Here is a 21,421-nt window from a genome sequence, read left to right as displayed (position 1 = left end):
GATGCAGAGCTCGATCCCAGGACCCCAGATCATGACCTGAGCTGAAGGCAGAGGCTTTAACCCATTGAGCCACCCAGGCGCCCCAGAAGAAAATTTTTAAAGTATTGAATAGTGGGCTGCCCAGGTGGCTCAGCTGACTGTCTGATTCTTGATTCTAGTTCAGGTCATGATCTCAGGGTTTGGGATCAAGTCCCATGTCAGTCTATGCAATTAGCTTGGGACTCTCTCCCCTTCTTCCCCCGACCGCCGCTGGCACATGCGCACCCTCTATCAAATAAATAAATAAATAAATAAATAAATAAATAAATAAATATTTTTTAAAGAGTAGTAGAGATAAGGCAGCTGATATCTCCAAAACAACAAACTAAAGCCACAGCAACTAAATGAGATCTTCAACATACTGAAAGAAAAATGTTAATCTAGAATTCTATACTAGGAAAAAACCACCTTCAAAGAAATGGTGTGGGCACTTATTCTCGAAATGAGTTTGCTTGACTGACTATAATTTCACAATACTGATTGAAATTCTCAGTCTCAACTGACAGAATGGGAGAAGATATTTGCAAACGACATATCAGATAAAGGGCTAGTATCCAAAATCTATAAAGAACTTATCAAACTAAACACCCAAAGAACAAATAATCCAATCAAGAAATGGGCAGAAGACATGAAGAGACATTTCTGCAAAGAAGACATCCACATGGCCAAGAGAAACATGAAAAAGTGCTCCACATAACTCGGCATCAGAGAAATACAAATCAAAACCACAATGAGATACCACCTCACACCAGTCAGAATGGCTAAAATTAACAAATCAGGAAATGACAGATGCTGGCAAGGATGCGGAGAAAGGGGAACTCTCCTACACTGTTGGTGGGAATGCAAGCTGTTATATAGCCACTCTGGAAAACAGTATGGAGGTTCCTCAAAAAGTTGAAAATAGAGCTACCCTACGACCCAGCAATAGCACTACTGGGTGTTTACTCTAAAGATACAAATGTAGTGATCCAAAGGGGCACGTGTACCCGAATGTTTATAGCAGCAATGTCCACAATAGCCAAACTATGGAAAGAACCTAGATGTCCATCAACAGATGAATGGATAAAGAAGATGTGGTATATATATACAATGGAATACTATGCAGCCATCAAAAGAAATGAAATCTTGCCATTTGTGACGACGTGGATGGAACTAGAGGGTATCATGCTTAGCGAAATAAGTCAATCGGAGAAAGACAACTGTCATATGATCTCCCTGATATGAGGAAGTGGAGATGCAATGTGAGGGTTTTGGGGGGTAGGTAAAGAATAAATGAAACAAGATGAGATCCGGAGGGACACAAACCATAAGAGACTCTTAATCTCACAAAACAAACTGAGGGTAACCAGTGGGGGGGGGTGGTGGTAGGGAGAGGCTGGTGGGGTTATGGACATTGGGGAAGGTATGTACTATGGTGAGTGCTGTGAAATGTGTAAACCTGGAGATTCACAGACCTATACCCCTGGGGCTAAAAATATATTATATGTTAATTAAAAAAATTAAAAAAAAAGAAATTCTCAGTCTCCATCCTTAACCAAAAGAATCACAGTATAAAAGATAAAGACCTTTTGCACTTTCTATGATATGAATAGATGCTAGCATTTATGGAGGCTGTGCCAGAGAGCTAAAACAGTCATCATCCTGCCCCAGCAATAATAAGGCAGCTCCACCACGTTGGAGGGAATCTGCTGAGACTATGTGGTTTGAATAGAACCCTCTGTCCCAGGAATAACCTGTTTTCCTCCCAGTTGGTGGGCAACTTCAGATGTTGTGTGTGCATGGAGCCTCTCTACCACCCTAAATTTGAATAAGAAACTTGATTAATTAATTGATTTTTTAAGAGAGAGAGAGAGCACACATGCCAGCAGGGAGGAGGGGGTTGCAGGTAGGATTGTTGTGATGGGAGGGGAAGAGGCAGAGGGAGAATCTTAAGCAGGCTCCATGCTCAGCACACAACCCTATGTGGGCTGGATCTCACCACCCTGAGATCATGATCTGAGCTGAAATCAAGAGTCAGACGCTTAACCGACAGCCACCTAGGCGCCCCCCCCCCCCCCGCCCCGGAACTTGATTTAAATGGAAATCAGAGAGGCACATGGGTGGCTCAGTTGGTTAAGTGCCTCCCTTCAGCTCAGGTCATGATCCCAGGGACCTGGGATCAAGTCCCGCATTGCACTCCTGGCTCAGAGGGGAGCCTGCTTCTCCCTCTTCCTCTCCTCCCCCTGCTCTCTCTCTCTCTCAGATAAAGAAATAAAATCTTTAAACACATAAATGGGAATCAGAGACTCATAAAATAAAATTCAAAGTACCAGGATTACAAAAAATACATATCAAGAACCAGAGAAAATAACAAAGCAAGTGATAAAACACAATGAACAGACACCCAATGGAAGATGACATACATACTGGACTCTACCTGGATTTTAAACTACCAAAGCTCATCTAAGATGAATAGTCTGATAACTACAAAAGTCATTAAATCTATAGTTTACAGTCTTCAGAAGAAGAAATCTCTAGGCCTGTATTAAGGTTCTCCAGAAAAACAGAACCCATAAGATACAAAAGGAGATTCATTATGAGGAATTGGCTCAGGTGATTTTGGAGGCTGAGAAATCCCATGATCTTCCATCCGCAAGCTGGAGGAGACCCAGGAAAGCCAGTGGTGTAATTCAGTCTGAATCTGAAGGACAGAGAATCAGAGGAGCCAGTGATATAAATCCCATTCTGAGGGCAGATTAGACAAGATGTCCTAGCTTAAGCAATATGGCAGAAAACAAAGGGAGAATTCCTCCTTTCTCCACCTTTTTTTCTATTCAGGCCCTCAATAGATTAGATGATGTCCACACACTAGACCCAAACCTACTTTACTGAGTCCACTGATTCAGATGCTTATCTCATCCTGAAACACCCCCAGAGACACGTCTAGAAATAATGTTTAACCAGGTATCTGGGCATCCCCTAATCCAGTCAAGTTGACACATAAATTTAACTATCACCTCTTGTCAACTTGGCACTCATACTGCTCTCTTTAACCCATAATTAATCTCCAAATAAAAACACTAACAAGGTCATAATTTCACCTACCAGGATACAACTATCCTATCTACAACCAAAAACTCAGTAACCCCTTCCCCAGAAGAGGATGAATATTTGGGGGTGATCTTTACTCTTTTCCAAGATACCCTGTAACTTCAATACTATGATGAAAAATAATACTTAAACATAAACACTATTATATAAGGCCAATGCTTGAATACTATGATATGAAGTTACATGATAAGGTAATAAGAAAGGCTTATTAGGCTAAGCACCCACACGTTCATAACAAAATAAGGAATACTCATGACAATTACATTCCTCATTTCTGTAACTGGTCACATGACCATGGTTTTTTCACCTGGTGGAGTGACATAAACTTTCATTCCTCAAGGGTCTGGATCATTAGTAGTCCTGACTGGAACAGGTTGTTGTTTGCCACTTACCTTAATCACAGGGCTATGGTAATACTAATAGATGCCCTAAGGGATCTTTGTATTCCAGACATACTCTTCCTTACCTCCATTGTGGAGTAGTCCAATCTCTCAGTAGTCAGGAGTAATGGCCCCAGCCAACACTTTTACTCTATTCTTTGCCTGTTGATTCAGAGGTATGAGGAAGCCGAAGAGGCTGGGTCGCCGTCTTACCTTCAAGTTCATTGGAATTATTGTTGTGCCTCCTGATGGAAGCAGTGCCCATTCTGGAACTAAGACCACTAGGCCAGCAGGGCATCCAGTCATGGGAATAGGAAGCAAAAATTTTGCTAGTGGGTCACTAAGGGGTACAGTGAGTGATACTCTTCCCATTTCCCTCTGTGAAGGAAAACCTACAGTTTTCCCCTACTGTGTGTTTCTTCTCTTTTTGTCTCCTTTACTACTCATATAGAACACTCACTTCTGACACTTCAGATCACCATGGGTGAGTCTTTTCTCCCAAGTAATTCTCCACAACAGCAACTGGATGTACTACAATTTAACTCAATTCTAACACTATTTGCTTGGAGATCATGTCAGATACCACGAGCTAAAGGTTCAGTCCCACGATACTGCTCACCCTTTCAGATGCCAATTGCTAGTAGTAGGTGTCCAAACTACCCAAAACTTCTGTCCAATTTGGCTACAAATTGAAGGTTCCTATGACCTTCTCTGTTTCAATTAATTTGCTAGAGTAGCTCATGGAACCAAGGGAAACACATTTACCAGTTTATCAAAAGACATGATAAAGAATACAGATGAAAAGCAAGATGAAGAGGACACATTGGGTAAAGTTTTAAAGTACCCCAAGCACAAGAACTTCTGTCACCATGGAGTCGGGGTGCATCACACTTTTGGTGGGGTATGTTTGCAACCTAGAAGCCCTCTGAACCCTATAGTTTGGGTATTTTTATGGAGGCTTCATCATTTAGGCATAATGGATCATTAACCCCATTTCCAGCCATCTACTTCGCAAGGGAAAAGGGGTAGGGCTGAAAATTCCAAGCTTCTAATCATGGTTTGGTCTCTTCCAGGACCAGTCTCCATCTGGAAGTCATCCAGTAGCAGACCCAGAGTTGCCTCATTAGAACAAAAGACACCACTATCACCTAGGAAATCACAAAGGGTTTAAGAGCCCTGTGTCAGCAACCATGTGAAAGACCAAATATTAGAACAAGAGATGCTCATATCGTTATTACTTAGGAAATTACAAGTTTTAGAAGCTCTGTGCCGGGAACCAGGAGCAAAGACCAATATATATATTTTCTATTATCTCACACTACTCCTTGACCTGCATATCCATGAATTATGAATATTGGAGAAACAACCCTATATCAGATGCTGATTCAGAGCATATACAGACTGCAAGATTTTCACACCCAGCTGGTGCTATAATTTCATCTTGAAGTGTCATTCCATCATTCGACCAAGTCAACTGTTTCAGATTGTTGGGAAACATAAAATGATCAGTGAATTCCATCAGCATGGACCCACTGCTGCACTTATTTTGCCGTTAAGTGAGTTCCCTGACCAGAAGTAATGCCGTGAGGAATACCATGACACTGGATAAGGCATTCTATAAGTCCACGGATGGTAGTTTTACGAGAAACTTTGCATGTAGGGAAAGTAGATCCACATCCCAAGTAAGTTTCTATTCTAGTAAGGTCAAAACGCTGCCTCTTCCTTGATGGTCCAATGTAATCAACCTGCTTCCAGGTAGTTGGCTGCACACTCCAGGGAATGGTGCTATACTGGGGAGCTCAGTGTCTGTTTCTATTATTGGCAGACTGAACACTCAGCACCATAGCCAGATCACCCTTGCTGACTGGAAGTCCATGTCGCTGATCACGTGCATAATCTCCATGCCTGCCACCATGAGCACTTTGTTCACAAGCCCATTGGACAATGACAGGGGTGGCTGGGGGGAAAAAGCTGTTAGCTACAGAATAGTCCATTCCATCTACTTATTAAAATCCTCCTTTGCTGAGGTCACTTATTTATATGGGACACAGGTATCTTCAATTTTTTGCCCTGATTCAGAGGTCTATCCACCTATCTCTTCCCAGATTTTATTGCTCAAATTTCCAATCATGTTCCTTGCACTATAATACCATACACTACCTCCATTCCCACCCTTGTTCCCGGATTTGTCTGGATAAGTTAGGAAACTCAAGTAGTTCTTTTGGACTACAGCACTCCTCCTCATGGGTCACACTTCACACAGCACTTCTAGGAGCCTGCTGGGACTTGAATCTGGTGATTAGTCTGCAAAGAAAAGGGGATGGTTGTGGGGGCTTCTATTGCCTTGCATGGCCACTGTCTCAAAGGGAGGTCATTACAGTTTCTTCAGGCAATGAATAGTTAATTCCATAAGATGGGAATGTAAAGACTGATGCCACTGTGGGTGGGGATTCCACTGTCACCAGGAATGGAAAGGCCATGTCTGCTGATGAGGCTGCTTCCACTGGTAAAGAAGACTCAGAATTTAGGAGCTCGATGTCCCAGCTACATCAGAGCCTTCCCACTTGTCCCCATGCCATCTTATAGGATTCCATTCTTTCCCAATCAATGCCCTCACTTTAATAGCATTTTAACACCACTTAACTATTCAGTTAAGAATTTTCCAAGTATCTGTTCTTTCTTCTTGCATTTTAATCAGCCAGGGAGCCAATGAGCCAAGCCACACCTTCATTTTCATTACTCTGTTCTACTTCCCACAAAACATTAGACAGAACATAATTTTGCCAAGTTCTTTGTCACTTCATAAAAAGAAATGCCTTTCCTCAGTTTCCAGTAACATGTTCCTCACTTCCATCCAAAACCTGCTTAGTCCTTGCCTTTACCATCCGTATTTCTACCAACATTCTGTCAATAATGTATTCTCTAAGATTGAAGTTTTCTTTTCAGCTCTTTCTCTTTTCTGAGTATCACCAAAATCAGCACTTATGTCCTTATTTTTTGCATGCATCTAAAAACTCTCCCAGCCCTTACCTATTATTCAGTTCCAAAGCCACTTCCACATTTCTAGATATTTGTTACATTAACACCCCACTTCAGGTACCAATTTCCATCTTACTGATTTGGGCTGCAGTACAATGGACTGGGTGGCTTATAAACAAATTTCTCCCAATCCTCAAGGCTGGAAGTCTGACACCAGTGTGCCAGCATGGTTGGTTTCTGGTGAGAATCCTCTTCCAAAATAAAGACTGCCATTTTCGGGGCACCTGGGTGGCTCAGCGGGTTAAGCCTCTGCCTTCGGTTCGGGTCGTGGTCTTGGAGTCCTGGGATCGAGCCCCACATCAAGCCCCACATTGAGCCCCACATCGGGCTCTCTGCTCAGTGGGGAGCCTGCTTCCCCCTCCCTCTGCCTGCCTCTCTGCCTACTTGTGATCTCTTTCTGTCAAATAAATAAATAAAATCTTTTTTTTTAAGATTTTATTTATTAGTCAGAGAGAGAGAGCGAGCGAGCACAGGCAGACAGCGTGGCAGGCAGAGGCAGAGGGCGAAGCAGGCTCCCTGCCGAGCAAGGAGCCCAATGCGGGACTCGATCCCAGGTCGCCGGGACCATGACCTGAGCCAAAGGCAGCCACCCAACCAACCGAGCCACCCAGGCGTCCCAATAAATAGAATCTTAAAAAAAAAAAAAAAAGATTGCCATTTTCTTGTATCCTCACATAACAGAAAAGTGTGAGAGAGCTCTCTGGGATCCCTTTGATAAGGGGACTGATCTCAATCAGGAGGGATCCACCATCATCACTTAATTACCTCCAAAAGGCTCCACTTCCTGTCAGCACATTGGGGGTTAGGATGTCAACATGAATTTTGAGCAGACACATTCAGTCCATTTCAAAGCCCAAATGGTTTCACTGGGAAATTCTACCAAACATTTAAATAATAATTAATGATTCTACACTACCTCTTCCAGAAATTGAAAGGAGGCAATACTTCGAAACCCATTTTTGAGGCCACCATCACCATGTTAGCAAAATGAGGGACAGCTGAATAAAAGAAAACTACAGATCAGTATACCAGTATTCCTCATGAACAGTGATACAAAAATCCTCAAAAAAAAAAAAAAAAATCCTCAGCAAAATATTAGCACATCATAGCAATCACAGTAAATCCAGCAATATATTTATGTACTACTATGAAGTATGCACTACAAACAAATGGAATTTATTCCAGTGATGTAAGGCTTAGCCAATGTATGGAAATTCATGAAGATAATCCATCATAACACAGGAAAAGAGAAAAATCACATTTTACTCATTATATCAACTGGTGAATATTTCAAGTAGAATTTCAGGGAAATACAGAGGGTTCCATAGCAGTGTTTCCAGATAACAAAGGGTTTTCAAAGTTCTAATTGGGACTGAGAGGAGAAAAAAAAAATCAAGTATATGGTGCTGTCCTAAAAATGCAGCCTCAGAATAAGGATGAACCTAACTTAGCCTTTCTATGAAATAGCAGGGCTTCTAAGAATTTCAAAGTCGGGGCGCCTGGGTGGCTCAGTGGGTTAAGCCGCTGCCTTCGGCTCAGGTCATGATCTCAGGGTCCTGGGATCGAGTCCCACATCGGGTTCTCTGCTCGGCAGGGAACCTGCTTCTCTCTCTCTCTCTCTCGCTCTCTGCCTGCCTCTCCGTCTACTTGTGATCTCTCTCTCTGTCAAATAAATAAATAAATAAAATCTTTAAAAAAAAAAAAAAAAAGAATTTCAAAGTCATTTTTCCACAGCGGCCTCATAGGGAGCCCAACACAAAGAAGAGTCTGTTGATCTTTTGTCTGAGTGAACCCTAATAAAATCCATTTAAAATACAGTTGTTAAGAAAACTAGCTTGAACTTAATGGGACAGAAACAATACAAAGTGAAAGGGGCTTGGGATCCCAAAACATCTCCGGGCTAAAAACAGTCTGAGAAATCTACTCAGCTATAAACACGGGCTACCTTTCATGAAGGGGGCTGGGGTGCGGGGGTGGGGAGGGTGTGTAGAGCGTGACTCGGGGTAGAACCAAGACCTCAGGATGCAAACATGCTACTTAGGAGCAGAAAGATACTTAAATTGGGTTCTGTATTATGTAATAATGCAACCCACTGGATATCACAACAGAGAAATTCTGCGAGAAACAAAATAAATTACATTCTTTTTAAAAAACTAAATCTTCAGGGGTGCCTGGGTGGCTCAGTGGGTTACAGCCTCTGCCTTCAGCCCGGGTCATGATCCCAGGGTCCTGGGATTGAGCCCCGCATCGGGCTCTCTGCCTGCCTCTCTGCTTACTTGTGATCTCTGTCAAATAAATAAAATGTTAAAAAGAAAAAAACAAAAAAACCCTAAATCTTCAAAACCTCATGTGTATTTTACACTTTACCATCATTTTAATTCAAACTAGCCACAATTCAAGTGCTCAATTTTGAGTGCTCAACATATTGCTGTTAACTATCTTATTAGACACTGAAGGTCTAGTCCATTAATTTCCACATTTAGGTGTAGTAATTGCTTTTAAACTCATTCCTTAAACATATGAAGTACTATGGGACAGGCATGGTAACAGAGGTAGTAACAGGTGAACTAGATAAAATCTGGACCCTCAGTTTTTATTTCCCAAAGATGATATAGCATATTTAATATACCAATGTGCAGAGCTTTGACAACATCTACAAATTTTGTTATGTAGTAATTTTTAAAAAATCATTTACTTCAATTGGGTTATAATACCATAGCTAATTTTATCTTTAAAATAATATTATGGGAAAGTTGAAATACATGAAAGTAGAGAAAATAGCAAAAACAAAATAAACAAAAACCATTTACCCAAGACTCATCTTACCATCACTCTGACAAACAAGTTATCCATTCTAATTTTTCTTTTGCATAAGCATTTTTTAAAAGTTCCAGACATTAACATCATCTTGTGTATAAACTTACCTCTAACATTTTTACGTAACCACGATGCTATTATCACACCTAACAAAAACATAATTTTTAAATATTATCTAATGCTGTCCATACTCCCATTTCCCCAATTGTTATAAAAATGTCCTCTTTACATGTTTGTTCAACTTGTGAATCTAATTCATTACATTTGATTGGTATGCATTTCTTCAGACTCATTTAATATCTAAGAGTCCCACCTCCCCCTTTTCAATGCCATTTTATTGCTTGAGAAGCTAGGTCATTCATCTTGAAGAATTACTCACATTTTAGATTAGTTTAATTGCTTCTTCTTGTGTCATGTTCTTCTATTCCCTGAACTCCCTAAAGTGGGAGTTAGATCTTGATGCTTAGATTCAGGTTCAATATTTGAGGGCAAGATGCATATGCTTTATTGTAACTCATTGGGGGTACAAAGTGTTTTATCCTACTTTTCATGAGATTAAAATCAATTGATGGGTATCTACTGGTCCTAACCTCTACTGAGAATTGTGCCTAGATCCACTATTTCATTATGTGCTGCAAAACTCTAATAAAGAATTTTAGCTCATCAACTTCTAGTTGCCCTAAAATATAGTTCAATAGGAAATGCAGGCTAAATGACTTACCTTTCAATTATCATTTTTGGGATGAGTTAGTGCCCTAGCAACCTCCATAGGTATATTATACAGATGGGAAGAATAGATGTGATACAATAGATAAGATCAAAAGCTCTCCTATATTTACTCCTTTAAGAGTTTCTTTCTAGAACAAATTTCCTGAAGTTTAACATGGTTTTTAATGCTGAGGAAAGGCTTTTACAAATTCGTAAAATTAATATATCCTTTTCTTCAAATAAAACCTCTTATTTAGCTGAGTTCTAAGCATGAAGCAAAAGGGATTCCTATATTCAATAACTTCCCCTAGAACTTATTTTCTGATGCCCTTTAATACAAAATTCACAGTAGAAGGCTTTCCTATAATTACTTAGTTACATTATGAATTCGCTGATGGTAAGTTAGATGGGAATGTTGTCTAAATGCCTTTTTACATTCCTTACATTTGTATGGTTTTTCTCCAGAGTGAATTCTCTGATGTTGAATAAGTGATGAATGAAGTCTAAAGGCCTTTCCACACTCCTTACAGTCATAGGGTTTCTCACCAGTATGAATACTCTGATGCTGAGTAAGTTGTGACAGCAGTCTAAAAGTCTTCTCGCATTCCTTACATTTATAAGGTTTCTCACCAAAATGAATACTCTGATGTTGAGTAAGTTGTGAAAACAGTCTAAAGGTCTTCCCACATTCCTTACAATCATAGGGTTTCTCTCCAATATGAATACCTTGATGCGAAATAAGTTCTGAGTAACGCCGAAAGAACTTCTGACATTCTTTACATTCATAAGGTTTCTCACCAGTATGAATTCTCTGATGGAGAGTCAGATGATAGCCACGACTAAAGGTCTTCCCACATTCTTTACAATCATAGGGTTTCTCACCAGTGTGAATTCTCTGATGGAGAGTGAGTTGTTGCCGCACCCTAAAGGCCTTTCCACATTCCTTACATTCATAGGGTTTTTCACCAGTATGAAGTTTGTGATGTACTCGAAGTCCTGTACTACACAAAAAAGCCTGCCCGCAGTCCTTACACTCATAGCACCTCTCAGCAATATTAAGTCTCTGATGTCGTGTAAGGTGTGCGTACTGCCTAAAGGTCTTCCCACATTCCTTACATTCATAGGGTTTCTCACCAGTATGAATCCTTTGATGGAGATTAAGTTGTCCTCGCACTCTAAAGGCCTTCCCACATTCCTTACATTCATAGGGCTTCTCACCAATATGAGTTCTCTGATGTCCTCGAAGATCTGCACCACATGTAAAGATCTTTCCACATTTTTTACATTCAAGGAGTTTGTCAGAAGTGTGAATTCTCTGATGTCGACTGAGGTGGGCACATTGTCTAAAGGCTTTTCCACATTCTTTACATTCATAGGGCTTTTCACCAGTGTGAATTCTCTGATGGAAAGTAAGTTGTTGGCGCACTCTAAAGGCCTTCCCACAGTCCCCACATTCATAGGGTTTCTCTCTATTATGAATTCTCTGATACAGAGTAAGAGATGTGAGTTTTCTGTAAGTGGGCATTTTTTTCACTTGCCTGAAATATCCTTCTTGAGGATTTTCTTGTCCCTCAAACTTTTTATATTTATAATCTTTTCTGATAAAGGAGTCTTCAAGGCCACAACTTCTAATTCTTCCCATTATCTCCCACGGAGATAAATTCATTTCATAAATATCCTTTTCTTGAAATAACTTTTTAGTGTCATATCTGGATTCTAAATCTGAAAGAAAACAAGATAAATACATGCTATCTTCTTATTCTAGAAAAAGTAAACCAGCAAATAAAAACTTTGTAATAGAAAAAAAATAGAAAACTCAGTTGAAGTAAATGAGCTAAAAACCTCTAACGTAATCATGTATTTGATGCAGTTAGAGAATCTTTACTTGAATTTTTACTTATTTATTAAAAGATTTTATTTATTTATTTGAGAGACAGAGAGTGAGAGGGCGAGCGAGCGTGCACACAAGAGGCACACAGGGAGAGGGGGAAGCAGGCCCCCTACTGAGCAGAGAGCCCAATGCAGGACTCGATCCCAGGACCCTGGGATCATGACCTGAGCCACAGGCAGACGCCTAACTGACTGAGCCAACCAGGCACCCCCTTAAATTTTTAAATGATTACTCCTTTTAAATAAAATAATGTACAAACATCTTATCATGAATAACATGGCTTCTGTTTACCATATCACCTCGTCACTGTCTCCTTTGTTCCCTATACTCCTATCCCACTAGCCTCCTTTCAGCTCCTAGAATATGTCATAATCTTTCTATTTCTTAGAGCTTTTCACTGGCTATTAAACCTCCCAGAACTGCCAGCTTGCATTCTCTACATAGTTGGGGTCTTTTTATCCTTTAGGTACCATGTTAAAAATCAGACCGTGCTGATTCCATCTAATTTATATCCTTTACTTTTTATCCCAGTAGAAATTTGTTCCTTGTTTCTTAACACTCTTTCAATTTTGTTTTACATACATATTCATAAATTTTCCTACTTTTTTATACTCTTTATTATCACAAAGCAGAACAAATTATAAAACTCATCCTATGGGGAACCAGTCTGGCTCAGTTGGTGAAGCATGTGACTCTTGATCTCCGGATTGTGAGTTTGAGCCTCACTTCGGGTATAGAGATTGCTTAAAAATAAAATTTTTAAAAAATAAAACAACTCCTATAAAACTTAAAGGTTTTCATTAAAAAACAGAACATTCCCAATGTGGATATAATGAAACGGACACTCTCATATATGCCCCTGACACTTAGAAGACATGCCAAATCAAGACTGCATTTTGAATATTCTCAGCTTGGATACTACAGCATGAATGCTGAGCTGTAATCTTATGATTTGTATAAACAAAAAGTCAGCCATATTTGTTCCCAAATTTGTTTATACTAGTTCTTATCCCTGCAAGCAACTAAGACAATCATTTCTATAAAAACAAAGCTGAATACTTTAGGATCTTGTTCTACTTTAAACAAACTGAAACTAGAAATAATAGCCTTCACACTGTATGTGTGATCTAATCAAGAAAGAACTGGCTGGGGGCGCCTGGGTGGCTCAGTGGGTTGAGCCGCTGCCTTCGGCTCGGGTCGTGGTCTCGGAGTCCTGGGATCGGGCCCCGCATCGGGCTCTCTGCTCTCTAGGGGGGCCTGCTTCCTCCTCTCTCTCTGCCTGCCTCTCTGCCTGCTTGTGATCTCTCTGTCAAATAAATAAATAAAATCTTTAAAAAAAAAAAAAAAGAAAGAACTGGCTGGACCTAAAATGAAACAAAAGGCTGAATTTAGGGAGACAAACCATAAGTGACTCTTAATCTCACACAAAACAAACTGAGGGTTGATGGGGGGAGGGGGGTTGGGGGGGTGGGGTTATGGACATTGGGGAGGGTATGTGCTATGGTGAGTGCTGTGAAGTGTGTAAACCTGGCGATTCAAAGACCTGTACCCCTGGGGATAAAAATATATTATATGTTTATAAAAAAATAAAATAAATAAATAAATAAATAAAAATTTTAAAAAATTAAAAAAAAAGAGCTGAATTTAAATATCGAAAGATTGGCCTACGTTAAGAAATGTTAATGTTACAACTTTTAAGATATATGTAAAATATTTAACCATTTAAAAGTAATAAACCAGGGGCGCCTGGGTGGCTCAGTGGGTTAAAGCCTCTGCCTTTGACCCAGGTCATGATCCCAGGGAGCCTGCTTCCTCCTCTCTCTCTGCCTCTCTGCCTATTTGTGATCTCTATCTGTCAAGTAAATAAATAAAATCTTAAAAAAAAATAAAAGTAATAAACCAAACACTAGTTTGGATTCTACTGAATCAAGAACTTTAGTAAACAACGCCAATGTGCAAGCAAAATACTAGCCCCTCTTAGATCAATATAAAAGAAGAAACGTTATTTCCATTTGCAGTGTATCAGCTTTAATTAAAAAGAAAATGAGGGGCGCCTGTGTGGCTCAGTGGTTAAAGCCTCTGCCTTCGGCTCAGGTCATGATCTCAGGGTCCTAGGATCGAGTCCCGCACCCGGCTCTACGCTCAGCAGGGAGCCTGCTTCCTCCTCTCTCTCTGCCTGCCTCTCTGCCTACTTGTGATCTGTCAAATTAAAAAAAAAAAAATCTTTTAAAGAAAAAGAAAATGAGGAGCATATTACCTGGTTATAAAATTAATTTGTTTCCCAAGGTATGATGTCTTTAATCACCTTTTTTCTTTTGTTGATACAAGAGGATATGGGATATGTATTTATGACAGAGGCAGTTTTAGTCACATTAACACCAGGGCTAATGTATTAAGAAATCTGTAAATATTAAAACCCTATGACCATGGAGTTGTACTACTCAGAATCAATGCTGACCAAATACTGAGTAATCCATACTGAATTCCAATAAAATACTAAATAATCCTCATATTCTGCCAATAATCCTACTATTTCAACAAGAAATCAGAAGCAATTGAAAGAAAAACATGTACTCTTCCCTTCATATTATTCAACCAAACTGTGTCTATATCCTTTTCATATGTATGGGTTTTCTTCATAAATTGGCTCCTACTCCTTCCTATCTACTGAAGGCCATTCCTTACAAAATTATCCTCTCTCTCTACTCCATCAATTTTCTTCTCTTTGAAATCATTCCCTTCAAAATATAAATATGTTCTAATACCTCACATCTTAAAAGACATTTCCTATATCCCATGAGTGTGCTTTTATGGCAGAATTTCTCCAAGACTTACATATACTTGTAGTCACTGCTCTCTCACCTCTCATTTTATTATTTTATCTCCCAATAACTTTAAAACTTTACTACAGAGTATCTCTAACATACACAAAAGTAGGACAGTATAATGAATATCCGTGCATCTATGACCCAACCTCAACCACCACCAACCCATGCCCAATCCAGGCCTGTATGCACACCCCAATCCACTTTCCTCACATTATTTGAAGCAAATCCCATATACTAATTTTTTCTGCTTAAAGGATTTATCTCTAATCATATACTATTACCCAAACCTTAAAAAGTGAACAGTAATTCTTTAAGATTATAAGAAATCAGTGTTCACACTTCCAATCATCTCAAACATAAAATTTTAAATAATTCAAAAATAGTAAATTGATCCCCCCAAAAAGTCCATAGAGTACAACAGATCTTTTACATCTTTTAATCTAAAGGTTTTCCTGCTTTCTTTCAATTTCCCTTATAATTTATACGTTGAAGAAACTATTTTTTGACCCTTTAGGATTTCCTATTTCTTAATTTTGCTGACTATAATGCCAAGGTGCAGTAGAACATGTTCCTCTTTCTTTCTTTTTTTTTTTTTTAAGGTTTTATTATTTATTTGAGAGAGAGAGAGAGGGAGAGAGACAGCATGAGAAGAGAGAGGTCAGCCGGAGAAGCAGACTCCCTGCCAAGCAGGAAGCCCAATGTGGGACTCAATCCTAGGACTCTGGGATCATGACCTGAGCCGAAGGTAGTCGCTTAACCAACTGAGCCACCCAGGTGTCCCATTCCTCTATCTTCTTCCTATAAATTGGTAGTTGCCTTTAGAAACTCATCAGACGCAGAACCAATTTTACTGGCAAAGTTATTTCATAGGTGATACTGTATCCTTTCACTAGAAGAAATAGGTCTGATTATCCCCATTTCTGTGATGTTATCAGTATTAATGTTTAATACCCAAATCCAACTGTTCGTTATGGGTTCCAAAATGGTAATATTCTAATTCTGTCATCTTTCATTTATTAAGAAAAACATCCCCCTATCTACTATTGGTACATTTCTTATAAGAAAAGGAAAATACTTCTTTTCCTTTACATTTCCTGAATTAGTTAAATCTCTAGTAGTTTCCAATGCTGAAAAATTTGCTATTAGTATCACTGAGAATTTGTGGAATTAAGCATATTTTATGTGTTACGTTACATTGCAGTTATGTGCATAGATAGTCAAGTGGTTCCATCTTTGACCAGCTGGAGCCTCTTATAACTGGTTCCTCTTCTCTGACCACCCTATCTAAAGTTACCCCTTTCAGCCATCATAATTCTCCATTTTCTTACAATACTTACATTTCTTCATAACTTAATCACTTCATGATATTTGGTAATCCATTTGTTTATCTATGGATTGTATGACTTCCCTACTACAATGTAAACTTCATGAAAAGAGAACACTGGAGAAATATATATACAAAAGATGAACCGAAAATGAATTTGATCCAAAATATAGGTAAAATGGTTGCCATTATGAAGTTCTCCCGCACTGAAATGACAGGGAAATATGAGAGTGAAGCAACAAGTAAGTGGAAGTATAGATGAAATTTCCTTGCGGGCTCATGCGGAGATCTAAGTTTTCTTCCCAAGTTTCAGGTCTTCTCTTCATTATCAACATGTATGGGGTGTGTTTCCTTGCCAACCAGCAGGCTGTGCCAGGCCAGAACCACGAATCTCAGCCTGATTAGCATTTACTCACCTAGGCTCCTTCTTCTTCTCTCATCCCTCACAACCATCCAGGGTTCTTTCCCTTGCTCTAGTAGGGTGATCACATCTGGCTTAGAAATGGAACATCCTGCTTGAAAAAACATAATGGTACATAATAAAGAGAGAATTAACTTGATCGAGCCTTCAGAACAAAAAGAGTAATGGGACTGAAAAACATTCGTATTGGTGTTACTTCAGGACCACAAAGAACAATAAGAACAGAGAAGTAGGAACACTGTCTTACTTTAATTTAAACTCATACAGAGTCTCTTTCTTGAGAGGAAGTAATGATTTTTTGGGTTTTTTTGAGGAAGTAATGATTTGAGAACACTGGCTTCAAATCCTGCCTCTCCCACCTGGGTCACTATGGCCTCAGTTTTCTCAGTTGTTAAAAGGAGGTATTATGTCTGCCCATTGGACTGTTGTAAGGTTTGATTTTATAAATGTAAAGTGTCTGGATGAGTGCTTAGTACATAGTAAAGACTGTACATACTTATCAGATACTTTTATTAGGTACTTTGCTAAGAGGAAAATAATTAGTTTCTTACCAGGATATACATCTAATATTAAATGCAAAAATTCATATATTTTAAACTTTTAATCACAAATCAATTAAAAGGTAGTTATGTCTGCTGTGGTAAACTGAATGTGTCAACTTGAGTTTTAGCAAACTGTTGACTGAACCCAGCAACATGTATGTTGTACAAGCTTTTTAAATAGATATGGGGAGCCAGAACCTCTAGTCTTCCCACTCATATTACAAGTGAATAACAGATAACAGGTCATCTAGAGCAATAAGAAACCTGATTTCTTTGACAATGGTTTTGCTGTAAAGGGTCTGAGAATTTATATCTAGCTGTCACTAAAGAGGAGTAATTACAGAAAAGGCACAGAAAGACATAAAGGTCACTGGATTATGGGGGAAGCTAAAGTGCTATTTAATTGCTTAACAACAACAGTGCCCATTCCTAACTACAAAGAAGATATTCAGCAAGTTTCTAGGAAGAAATTCAGCCCTGTGAATTTCTAAATTATATGACACAGATAAGCTTACCCACTGACACCAAGTTGCTATAGTTCTCTAGTATCACATCTCTGTACAAATTCCTCTGATATGAGTTCAGGCATTCCCACTCTTCCTGAGAAAAGTCTACGGCCACATCTCTGAACATCACCAAATGCTGAAATGACAAACCCATGTATTATTTCTAAAATTATTTATTTCTCTAAAGAGCCAATGTTTAAGCTTTGCATGCCACATATGGTCTGTTTCATATCCTTCCCCTTTCCCTTCTTTTTTAAAACAATTCTTTGAAAACATAATGAGCTCAAAGGCTGGAAAAAACAGGCCAAGGAACGAATCTGGCTCACAAGCTGTAGTTTGCCAATCACCGCTAAAGAAAATACTTCCTATATACCATCGGGTACCTAATTTTACTTATTTCTAGGTATGTTCACATAGTTGATCAGAATTTCACAAGTAACTGAAAGAGTGTTCATAAGAACCTCTTATGAACTTAGGTTCATAAGAACCTAAGTGGGCCTAAAAAAATTCTCAATAAATGTATGCTTTATTCTAACCTCTCTTCCTTAAAGGATTAGGGGGAAAAAAACAGATGGATTTCCTTTCCTCCAAATGAACCATTAAATCTCTATTTTTAAAAAGTAGAGTTTGTGTGAAATTAAAGAATTTCTTCCAGACCTGACTTCATCACTATATCATTAGCATTTGTCTTTGTTATAACAAATACTTTACTGAATGTTTTTAATTTACTAAAAAATAGTCCATTTGTGTTAGATTTAGGAATGATTATATTTAGGTATTTCTATACTTTTAAAGATATTAAGTTATATTTAGAATTTAGGTTACACAAAATCTCTGAAGCTACAATGTCCAATATGCTGGCTTATACATGTTATTAACGAACACTTAAATTGTGGCTAGTCCAAATTTAGATATGCTGTAATTCAAAAATACATACCAGATATAAAAAACTTTAGAAAGAAAAACAAACATAAAACATCTCAATAATTTCCATATTGACTACACTTTTGAAATGGTAACATTTTGGGCGCCTGGGTGGCTCAGTGGGTTAAGCCTCTGCCTTCGGCTCAGGTCATGATCCCAGGGTCCTGGGATCGAGTCCCACATCAGGCTCTCTGCTCCGCAAGGAGCCTGCCTCCCCCTCTCTCGTTGCCTGCCTCTCTGCCTCTCTGCCTACTTGTGATCTCTGTCTGTCAAATAAATAAATAAAATCTTAAAAAAAAAAAAAAAAAAAGAAATGGTAACATTTTGGTGCCATATATATATAAATTTTGGCTATATTGAGTTAAATAAAACATTAAAATTAACTACATGTGTTATTTTTAAATTTTTTAATGTAACTTCAAAAAAGTTCAAGATTATATAAGTGCCTCGCATATTATTCTATACTTTTTATGAGACTGACATGCTGCTTACTGCCCTTAAGAAAGTACTAATTCTACATTTTAAAAATGCCCCACTAGTGGGACGCCTGGGTGGCTCAGTTGGTTAAGCAGCTGCCTTCGGCTCAGGTCATGATCCCAGCGTCCTGGGATCGAGTCCCACATTGGGCTCCTTGTTCTGTGGGGAGCCTACTTCTCCCTCTGCCTCTGCCTGCCACTCTGTCTGCCTGTGCTCGCTCTCTCTCTCTCTAAAAAGAAAAAAGAAAAAAAAAAAAAGGAAAAAAAAAATGCCCCACTAGAAAATTTTAAATTATACAGGTCACTCACATTATAATTCTTTTGGACAATGCTACTCTAGTGTTCTCCACTACTAAGAGTCTAAGATCAAACAATTCCCTCTAGGGACTTCACTTCTATCTTATCTCTGCTCTAGACAAAAACTGAACACAGTCAATACACTGAATAATTTGGTCAACAGATACATGGACATGGGTGGAAAAGAGTGAGGCACATGGGAGGGGCCTGGCTGCCTGGTTCCATCCCTTACTAGAATGGGAAAGACTGGGGAGAAGCTATTAGATAGGGCTGTTAGGAACTTTCTGGATAGCTAATGAGAATTTTCACATAACCTGAAAAACATTACAGTGCTTCAAACAGAAACACCAACTTACATGAGCCATGATTTTAGATTCCAAAAATTGGTCAGTTTTCCTCAAAGGTCATTTACTGGAGAAGCAGAGTCCACAGAAGCTGGAGCTGGGGGAAGAAGGTGAAGCCATAAGAATACAATTGCCTCAGAACTCTCCAATTTTAAAATGTCACACTATTTCTCCCTTCCTACACTCCTCCCTGCTCCAACACACAGACAATGAGAGATAAGAGGTAGTTTAGAAAAATATATGTCCTCCTCAAAACCACAGGAAAATCTGTTGCACAAGGACAGAGAGCAGAGACTTGCCCTGGAAGATCATGTCCAGACACTTTAGAGAGGGTTTCCAGTTAGTCCCCTACCCTAGGGAGGCTGATCTGGACCTGAGCACAGGCTGCCCAGGCCTGTCCTAAGCAGATCCATCTCCCTCCATTCCCACCTTCCCAGCTGAGAAGCGGTTGTTACATCGTCTGAACCAAACATCTTGTGGTTGGCTTCCCTAAATGTTGAAACAGAAAATACTCTGGGGGCGCCTGGGTGGCTCAGTGGGTTGAGCCTCTGCCTTTGGGTTGAGCCTCTGCCTTCGGCTTGGGTCATGATCTCAGGGTCCTGGGATCAAGTCCGACATCAGACTCTCTGCTCAGCGGGGAGCCTGCTTCCCAACCCCCTCTGCCTGCCTCTCTGCCTACTTGTGATCTCTGTCTGTCAAATAAATAAATAAAATCTTTAGAAAAAAATACTCTGGACAAGAGTTTCCCAAACTTTGCTAGACACTGGAACTGCCAGCAGATCTTTAAAATATACTGATGCCTGGCTCCTATCTCCCAAACATTTTTATTTCATTAGTATAGAGTGTGACCTGGGAATCAGGATTTTTAAATCCCCCTCAGATTTTATGAAATTTCTGACAGGTCATCATAATGGGCAACAAAGTTTGGTAATTAAACTTTGTGTACATCAGAATCACCTGGAGGGCTTATTAAAACACAGTTTGCAGGGCCTCACTCTTAGAGTTTGGCATTTAGTAGAGGTATAGGGTTGGGCTTGAGAATTTGCAGTTCTAAAAAGTTCCCAAGTGATACTGATGTTGCTGGTCCTATTGACACAATTTGAGGACTACTTACATATAGCCCACGCTAGCAGAATTTATCATGACAAAACTATACTTGCACACTGGAATCCCTCCCTGGGGGAAGGGTGAACTACCATTCCCAGACCCTCAGAGCCCACCAGTCACCATTTGCCTGTTCAGAATCACCAATACTGTCTGTAGAATCTCATTTATCAACCCATCTCTCCTCTTGGTACCCAGGCTGGGAAAAGTGAATTTGTGAAACCTAAGCATGACTAATTCTCTAGAAAGTAGAAATAACTTATTAGTTAAAACTCACTAGTGGAGTACCTGGGTGGTTCAATGGGTTAAGCCCCTGACTTCGGGACAGGTCATGATCCCAGGGTCCTGGGATCGAGCCCCACATCGGGCTCTCTGCTCAGGGGGGAGCCTGCTTCCTCCTCTCTCTCTGCCTCTCTGCCTACTTGTGATCTCTATCTGTTAAGTAAATAAATAAAATCTTTGAAAAAAAAAAAAAAAGAAAGAAAAGAATTTGGGGGGCGCCTGGGTGGCTCAGTGGGTTAAAGCCTCTGACTTCAGCTCAGGTCATGATCCCAGGGGCCTGGGATCAAGCCCCATATCTGGCTCTGCTCAGTGGGGTATCTGCTTTCCCCTCTCTCTCTGCCTGCCTCTCTGCCTACTTGTGATCGCTCTCTGTCAAATAAATAAATAAAATCTTAAAAAAAAAAAAAAC

At 39.5% G+C, this 21,421-nt stretch overlaps 1 protein-coding gene and 1 long non-coding RNA gene across 2 annotated transcripts in view; both read right to left on the bottom strand.

The window, feature by feature from the left end:
• The window catches only part of LOC111161451, a 678,116-nt gene that overhangs the window by 172,765 nt on the left and 483,930 nt on the right, over window positions 1-21,421 (bottom strand). The window contains 2 exon segments of the mRNA XM_022525111.1: window positions 10,470-11,074; window positions 11,162-11,542. Coding sequence (XP_022380819.1) covers window positions 10,470-11,074; window positions 11,162-11,542 — 986 coding nt within the window.
• The window catches only part of LOC111161459, an 11,387-nt gene continuing 6,361 nt past the window's right edge, over window positions 16,396-21,421 (bottom strand). The window contains exons 3-5 of the long non-coding RNA XR_002641532.1: window positions 19,639-19,723; window positions 17,595-17,721; window positions 16,396-16,628 (exon numbers count right to left, since the gene is read on the bottom strand). This is a non-coding gene — a long non-coding RNA (uncharacterized LOC111161459). The remainder of the gene's footprint in view (window positions 16,629-17,594; window positions 17,722-19,638; window positions 19,724-21,421) is intronic.

The sequence above is a fragment of the Enhydra lutris genome, unplaced genomic scaffold (assembly GCF_002288905.1).
Source record: "Enhydra lutris kenyoni isolate GAN:26980312 unplaced genomic scaffold, ASM228890v2 scaffoldscaffold85, whole genome shotgun sequence".
Lineage (NCBI taxonomy): Eukaryota > Metazoa > Chordata > Mammalia > Carnivora > Mustelidae > Enhydra > Enhydra lutris.
Note: the sequence above shows the minus strand (reverse complement) of the source record. Positions and strands in the feature narration are given on the sequence as shown.